Raw genomic sequence first — 8,449 nt, 5'->3', positions numbered from 1 at the left:
CGCCTCTTCCGCCGACGTGGGTGAAATTGCCACCACTGCCGCGAGGGCCGCCGCCGCCGCCGCCACCGGGGTCGCCAGCGGCAAGGAGCACGCCGCCGCTGCCGCAAGGGCCGCCGCCGTCGTCGCCGCAACCGCCGCCACGACCGCCGAAGCTGCTCCGTCAGGAGTCATGTCCTGAGGCCCAGGCACCAAGGAGACCCACCTTGCGGAGGGCGGTGTCGGTGGAGGCCGCCGGGCAGGAGATATTCATCGCGGAATGCCCAGATGCGGTGAGGGCCGAGGCGGAGAGGCAGGCTCAGCGAGTGAGGACCCAGCGGTGGGCGAAGTTAATGTGGTCGGAGGGGGCCCGCTACCGCATCAAGATGGCGGGCGGGCGGGCCAGGGTCTTCAAGACGAAATAAGTGCCCATTCAGGAATAATATTCGACTGTATATTTTGGGGACAGGGGCGGGTAGTGCCGGAGGTGGACCTGTCAATAAAACACACACAAAAAAATATATGTAAACACAGGAAAAAAAATATATATGGGCCGGACGGGTCAATGACCCCGCGAGGGGCGCGGGCCGGCGAGGAGCAAAGCGAGAGGGGGTCAGCGATGGACCCAACGACTCCATAGTCGTCCGCCCGAGGACCATCTGCCGGGCGCGACGGGCTAAGGATGGCGCCCGGCGCATAAAGAGGAAGCGTCGACTGGCAGCCTGGACGTGCTGAAAGAAAAGGAAAAAGGGTAAGCCAAGGAACAGTGGAAATATCTCACGAACTTACCTGGAAGCAGGCCCGGGCGGCCAGTCCAAAGGGGCTGTTGGGGGAGGAGGGGGCAATGGAGGGGAAGAAAGGGCCAAAAAAGGGCCTGCCGGGACGCGCTGCATCATGGTGGGCGTCCCGGCACTTATTCATCGGGGAGGCGTTCGCAGCTCAACCCGGCAAAGGTGCATGCTGAAAGAAGAGGACGAAAATGGTGAGAAAAAAAAAAAAAATCGAAATAACCTCAAGTACTTACCAAAACAAAACCACGAGGCCAGCGGAAATTGGGAATGGGGTCGCCACGATAACGGCGGTCGATGGGAGCAAAGAAAATACTGGAAACATCGCTGGCCGGTCACACTGGTTATGATTGCAGCCCTGAGGAGTGGCAACGCCACGATCGATCGAGATGAGTTATCGATTGTGCGCGGGGAAATACTACGCAGGAAACGGTTCGAATTCGAACGAGGATCGGAAGGAGTCACGTGCTGGGAGTTTTCGACAGTCAAGATGCCCTAGTCAAGAAGCCCAACGACGGGAAGTCTACATAAGCTGAGACTTAGGTGCTGAGATTGGAGGAGCTCTCAGGCATGGCGGGAGGAGGTCGACGAGGGAGTGGCTGCGGCCACAAGGATCGAGGAAGGACGTGTGCGCAAGGAGCCATGGGGGTCAAGATGCCACAGTCGAGATGCTGAACGACCAGGTAGGGTCCAATAGGCTGAGGCTGTCCGGCTGAGATCCAAGAGGCCCTTGGCCGCACTCAGGACGTTTTCCCCAGGAAATTCCGGAGCCCGAAGCTTTCAAAAGTTTCCGAAGGAAGGGGGAGATGTAAGGAGTTGTAAAACTCCTTACAATTTTGAGTGCAGCGGAGCTGCATGGCAACAGCGGGATGCGCTGTGTGCAGTGGGAAATAGGGAAATAACGGCTCCAAGGACTTTGGACTCAATGCTGAGGTGAGTCTGCAGACTTTGGACCCAACAACAGCAAGTCTGCGGACTTCGGACCCGCGCAAAGAGGAGAGACCGTGAATTAACGGTACCGCGGCGGACTTTGTAACCGTTATAACGGTGAAGTCCTGGACTTTGCACCCGTATAACGGTGAAGTCGGCGGACTTTGGACCAGCACAAAAGGGAAGGATCGTGAACTAACGGGACTGTTCCTGCACTCTGTACCCGATCACGCCACTTGTCCTGCACTTTGGACCCGATCACGCCACCAAGGAAGGGAAATTGCGGGACCAGGATGGCGTATAAAAGGAGAAAGCGCGCACATTTCTAGACAGTCAAGTGAAAGTCGTGCAAGAGATCGTACCAACGCGAGTGAAAGCCCAAGTGAACAACAAGTGCCAGGATACCCGGAATCAAGATCGCCGAGTCGAGAAGCCCAACGACGGTTACGTCTACATAAGCTGAGACTGCCAAGCTGAGATCCCGAGGGTACAAGGTAAGTTGTAGGGTGCGTCTACGAGTCTCGAAATCGACGAAGTTGGCGGAGTCTTGGCAGTGGATGTTGTGCGAAAGGTACCCAGCGTCGGTTCCCATGAGAGATTGAGGACCTGCTGAAGGTCAGGCCGACGAAGATCCAGTGGAGTTGTGCGAAAGGTACCCGGCCAAGGGCCAGGCCGACGAAGTCCCGACCGAACTCCGGGGTGGAGCGAAGAGTGGTGACTGCAGGCATCACTGCTTAGCCCCGCTAGGGAGGTTCTGCTTAACATCCTCCAAGGTTGTGAGAGACTCGTAGCGAGCCCAGTACGCGACCGGTGCCCAAAAGACTCGGCAAGGCAGAGGACGCACGACAGGCGTGCCGCCGTAGAGTCGACGTGGGAGCCACTATCGGCGTCACCGAGGGCATCATCTTCATCAGCGAGCCGAGCCAGAAATCGAACAACCGATTATAAATCTACATGCAATAAACCCAACACTTATTCTAAAGTCTAACATACTTCTGCGTTCTTCTTTGGTTTCGGGGTCAGGCTACAATAAATTTGGTGGGACGAACACACAAACTCAGCTGAGCTAGCCGCGCGTTTTACGCAGCGAGCAGAAAGTAAAAAAGGCAGTTCGTTACATCTGACGCCCAAGCGTGATACTCGTACCAAAAGAAACCAGAAATAGATTGAGAATGGGGAAGTCCTGGTTATACAACCTTAAAAAGGACGATTTCCCGGCGATCGCAAGCGCCCTAGGCATCGAGCTAGAGGGCCTTGTAGAGGACATGAGGCGGACACTGGCCGAATTCATCGACCATTCCGGGCATGATCCTGATGCGCTAGCAATTCTGGCGGCCCTGGAAAGGGACTACGCCAAGTACCCGTCGGTCGGCCTGAAAGTCACCGGAGCCGAGGGCCTGGTGCGCAGCCTGGACGTGAGCAGCATGCAGAACGCCAGCAGGAGTAACAGCTGCGACCGACGGGAAAACAGCAGAGAGAGGAAGAGCGACAACCGCGAACAACGTGCGGAGAATGGCAGACCCGGTCAGGATTATGCCAAGATCGCAAAACAAGTCAGGGAGTGGAGTTTCCGTTACGACGGGAATGAGAAGCCCCTGGCGTTCCTCGAACAAGTGGAGTGGTCGGTCATGACATACGGGCTAGACATAAACCAAATTCCGAGGGCGATGCCGGAGCTCCTTCAGGGTAGAGCGCTCAAATGGTTCATCGCTAACAACAGGTTCTGGGAGACCTGGGGCGGATTTAGCCAGAGCTTCCAGGAGTTCTTCTTGCCCATGGGATTCATGAACAAACTCGCAGATCAAGTCAGGCAGAGGAAGCAGAACTACGGTGAAAGCTTCAATGACTACATGGTAGACATGCAGACATTGATGCGACCCCTGGGTTTGAACAAGGACGAGATCTTGGAGCGGATTAAAGAAAACAGCACCCCAGCATTACGGCTGTTTATCCGCCCCCAACAGGTGCCAGAACCTGGATACCCTGATGGCATTAGCGGACGAATTTGAGGAGCTCGACCAACAGAGGGAGCGGTTCGATACCGCTCCATGCGCCGGCCATGAGGAGGGAACCAGCAGCAGCGAGCAGGCGCTGTCAAGAGGAGCCAGACGAGCGTAACGCACGGCCGGGATACATAAGTAATCCATCCCAGGCATGCCGGAGATGCGGAAGCCAAGACCACTGGGCCAAAGAATGACGCAATAGAAGAATCGCATTTTGTGGGAGATGCGGAAGAATAGGCGTCACGAACGGCGAATGCTGCGCACGAGCGGCGACCCTCAGCCACCGAGGGGCGGCCAGGGATCGCAAGGTGCTGCCTCTCGAAACTAATGGGCGACCTGAAGGCGGAAGAGATGCAGCTGTCCGCCACAGTGCTCATTAACCAACGAAAAGTGAAGGCCACGGTAGACACTGGCGCCACGGCAAGCTTTATAAGCGAAGAGTTGGCGGACAGGCTGCAGGCCGTCGGTAAGGTCATACCAACGAGAAGGCAGGTGCGCATGGCAGACGGAAGATGCGGGAGCATCCAATCACAGCTGGAGATAGTGGTTGGTCTCGGGACGAGAAAGGTGTTGATGCAGTTATTAATCCTCCCAAGAGTGATAGACGCCCTAGTGTTGGGCTGGGATTTCCTCACAAAAATAGGAGCGGAGGTAAAATGCGCAGGACTCGAGGTGGCGATACCAGCAAGAAAGCGCAGACTTGGAATGCTGGAAGAAAGTCGGTGGCAGTGGTAGAAACACCGGAACCGTTTTCAGAAGAGAACATCGCCAAATTCCTGAAGGAGGAGCTGAAAGCTCTAGAAGAGTCATGCGGATCATCAACCATAGCCGTCCACAAGATCACGATGATGGATGACCAGCCAGTGAAGCAGCGGTACTACCCAAAAAACCCCAAAATGCAGAAGGAAATAAACGAAAAGGTAGACGAGCTGCTGGAAAAAGGATGCATCGAGCCGTCAAGAAGCCCGTACATCTCTCCAATCGTCATGGTAAAGAAGAAGACGGGAAAATGGAGACTGTGCGTTAATTTCCGACAAATAAACGCAAAGTCGGTAAAGGATGCGTACCCAATGCCTATGATCAATTACATCCTGGACCAATTATTATTATTATTAGGGGGGGAAAAGGTTACCTCGACCCAACTGGATCTATTGTACCCCCTATCTGAGCTTAGAGCTCACCCATCAACCCGGCTCCTTCGATAAGGTTAAGGAGCTTTATCGGGTCGATGCTTCCAGAGGTCGCAAGTGTAAGGAACCTGGACCCGAGGGTTCTGCTCCTCAGGCTACTTAGTGCTGGGCAATCTGATATTATGTGTATTGAGGTTTCGTCCTCGTTATCACAGAATCTGCATGTTTTCCTGTTTGTAATCCCTATATTAAATAGGTGTCTCCTTAGTTTACAGTGTCCGGTTAGTAATCCGGTAACTATCCTAAGTGATCTCTTCCCTAGTAGTATAAGTTTCTTAAACCTCTTCATGTCATAATTGACGATGAGGGTTTTGGCTTGTCTTTGGCCTGTGGTGTCTACCCAGCAGGCTTGCCTCATATGTACCTCTTCTGTTCTTAGGTAATCTTTGACTGTGTGTCTGCCTATGCCACAGTAAGGCTCGGGTCCTATAAGGGGTCTTTCCGCACCTAGTTTTGCTAGCCTGTCGGCTAGTTCATTCCCGGATATGTCTTTGTGTCCTGGAATCCATCTTAATGACAGCCTGTTGTTGCTGCCCAGAAGGTTCAGCTTTGTCCTTACTTCTCGTACCAGCTTCGAAGTGATTCTATTGCTGCATAGTGCAGTAATTGCCGCTCGACTGTCCGAGAGGATCGCAATGTCCTTGTTTGTGTACCCACGCTTCATATTGAGCTCTGCACACCGTCCTATGGCACAAACTTCAGCTTGGAATATGCTGGTGTATTGGCCTAACGATTCATGGTATTTGATTCGTGGTCCTACTACTCCAAGGCCAGTGCCTTGGTGTGTTAAAGACCCGTCTGTATACCATGCAATAGTGTGACTCGCCATGGAGTGTACTTCCTTCATGGTGGTTCTTTCTTTCTTGTTGCTCAGATGAGCAGAGAAATTCTTTTCAAAGATGAATTCTACTGTCATTTCGTCCCTGGGGTGTGAGCTCAGGGGAAGTTCGACTAGTAGTTTTGCTGCATCCCTAGAACTAAGGATGCGGTCACTGCCATTCCCACAAGAAGTGATTCTTAGTAGGGTGGCCTTCCGCTGTAACTCTACTACGCAGTGTAGCGGAGTGAGTTCCATGAGAACTTCCAGTGCCGCAGTGGGGCAGGTTCTCATTGCTCCTGTCATACATATGCATGCCAGTCTTTGCAGCCTTTGGAGCTGTTTCTGTGCGGTAACGAGCCTTGCTCGTTTACCCCAGGCTACTGACCCATATGTGAGTATTGGCCTCACAATTATAAGGTATAACCATCTGATAATTTGGGGTGAGGTCCCCCAAGATTTCCCTGCAATTTTCCGACAGGTGAAGAGAGCCCTGAGGCACTTATCCACTGTCTTTTGCATATGGGTTGCAAACGTTAGCCTTCTGTCGAAGGTAACTCCGAGGTACTTAACTTCCCGGCTTACTGCTACGGGAGTACCTAGTAGTATGATTTGTCTCATCTTCTTCAGTTTGTACTTCTTTGTAAAAGGAACAATGACTGTCTTTGCGGGGTTGAGGTTAAGCCCAACTTCCCTGCACCAGTCCAGCGTTATCTTGAGACCGAGCTGAACAATATCGCAAAGCGTTTCTTCAAATTTCCCTCTGGCTACTATTACTATGTCATCGGCATAGCCCTGACATTGTATTCCTCTATCGGCGAGTTTCCTTAGTAGTTCATCCACTAGTAGGCTCCACAGTAGAGGAGATAAAACTCCACCTTGCGGATATCCTCTGCTCGTGGCAACGGTCATTGAGCTATTGGCAATGGTCGCCATTGCCTGTCTGGAGCTTAACAAAGCTCCAATCCACCTTCTTGTTGTCGCGTCTATATTCCTTCTGGCGAGGGCCTTTAAGACGGCATCATGTGACGCATTGTCAAAGGCTCCCTCTTTATCTAGAAATGATTGCAACTTCTTTGTTGTCCACTGCCCCTTCAAGAGTGTGACAAAGTTGGTATACCTGCGTGCTGCGTGGATTGCAGCGGACAGTCCTTTAGAACTGTGCTCCTAATATGGTAGTCTACCAGCTTTTTCAATGTTTTAAGACAAAACGAAGTTAAGCTGATAGGTCTGAAGGACTTGGGGTTGGTGATGTCTTTCTTCCCTACTTTTGGGATAAAGACCACCCTAGCTCTACGCCACGCATTTGGGATGTGTCCAATTGCTAGGCTGCTCAGCATAAGTCTCCTTAAGCGGGTTCGGAGTAAATCTAGTCCCTGCTGCAGGAATGATGGAGAGATACCATCCAGACCAGGTGACTTAAATGGCTGGAAGGTCCCAATTGCCCATTTAAGTCTCTCCGGAGAGACTAGAGACTTGGCAATTGCCCAGTCCTCTGCGCTTGGTCTGAAGTGTCTTGGAGTGGACGATGCCTCCATTGGGTTGGACGTATCTTCCGCCAGGGGTGAGCTCCCGGGGAAGTGTGCTTTAAAGAGTAAAGCTAGTTTATCCCTGTCGTCGGAACTGTAAGAGTTGTCACATTTCCTCAGGGCTAGGTTACTTTCTGGTGCAACTTTGGCCATAGCCTTGTGCAATCTTGCCCCTTCATGGGCAGTGCTGATTGCCTCACAGAAGTCTCTGTAGTTCTTCCGTTTGGCCTTCCTGATCTCTTTGTTGTAGAGCGTCAGGCTGTGTCTATATTGTCTCCAGTTATCCTCGCTCGTTTTTGCTCTGTTGAAGAGCCGGCGGGTGGAGATTCTGAGCCGTTCCAGGTTGTCGTTCCACCATGGGGCGTCTCTATCTGCTTTCCGTCTGCCAAGAGGGCAACTGTCCTCAAAAGCATTGGTTATCTTCTTGCTAATTCTAATTCTAAGGAATGTCTGGGTATACCTGACGGTTCGTTAGAGAGATCGAGCTCAAGAGAGGACTTGAACCGATCCCAGTTTGCCTTCTTGGGATTCCTTTTGGGGGCGTCCCTAGCGGTGTTGAAGTCTAATTCAAATCTAATGATTCGGTGATCCGACATTGATTCCTCTGGCGACACATGCCAGTTCTTAATAAGTGGTCCTAGAGACCTGCTCATCAGGGTTAAGTCTAGGACCTCTTCTCTTACTCTAGTAATGAATGTCGGTGTGGACCCGACATTACCGATTTCTAGGTTACTATTTACTATAAATTCTATTAGCTGCTCACCTCTGTTGTTGACGTCGGTGCTTCCCCATATCACGTGATGTGCATTGGCGTCACACCCGATGATTAGGGGCATCTTCTTCCTCCTGCAGCATTCCACGAGCCCGATGATTTCCGGTGGTGGGCATGCTGCATCCCCAGCAAAATACGCCGATGCTATGGCGATCGCTGGTAGTCTTCCTGCGCCGCTCACAGTTACTGCGACACAGTCCCTGCTTAGGAACTCTGAAAAGATATTATAGTTGATATCTTTTCTTATTAATATGCATGCTCTGGGGTGTGCACCCCGTTGGTCACATATTACCTTTGATTCCTTGGTGTACAGGCCTTTAATGCCCTGATTGCACCAAGGCTCCTGAATGAGAGCTAGCCCGAGATGTTGGTTGGTGAACAACCTGGCCAGGACGGCTGATGCCGCCTTGGCTCGGTGTAGGTTCACCTGGGCTAGCCTCGTGC

General features: G+C 52.3%; 1 protein-coding gene across 1 annotated transcript; it reads right to left on the bottom strand.

Annotated features, from left to right (window-relative positions):
* Positions 1-326: 326 nt before the first annotated feature.
* On the bottom strand, positions 327-949 carry LOC122320690. Its single transcript, XM_043208858.1, has 2 exons — positions 766-949; positions 327-707 (listed from the first exon to the last, which is right to left on the bottom strand). The coding sequence occupies exons 1-2, from the start codon at positions 895-897 to the stop codon at positions 327-329; spliced, it is 513 nt and encodes a 170-aa protein (XP_043064793.1). The 5' UTR covers positions 898-949.
* Positions 950-8,449: the final 7,500 nt, after the last annotated feature.

Source organism: Drosophila ficusphila, unplaced genomic scaffold, assembly GCF_018152265.1.
Source record: "Drosophila ficusphila isolate 14025-0441.05 unplaced genomic scaffold, ASM1815226v1 contig_758, whole genome shotgun sequence".
Taxonomy (NCBI): domain Eukaryota; kingdom Metazoa; phylum Arthropoda; class Insecta; order Diptera; family Drosophilidae; genus Drosophila; species Drosophila ficusphila.
Note: the sequence above shows the minus strand (reverse complement) of the source record. Positions and strands in the feature narration are given on the sequence as shown.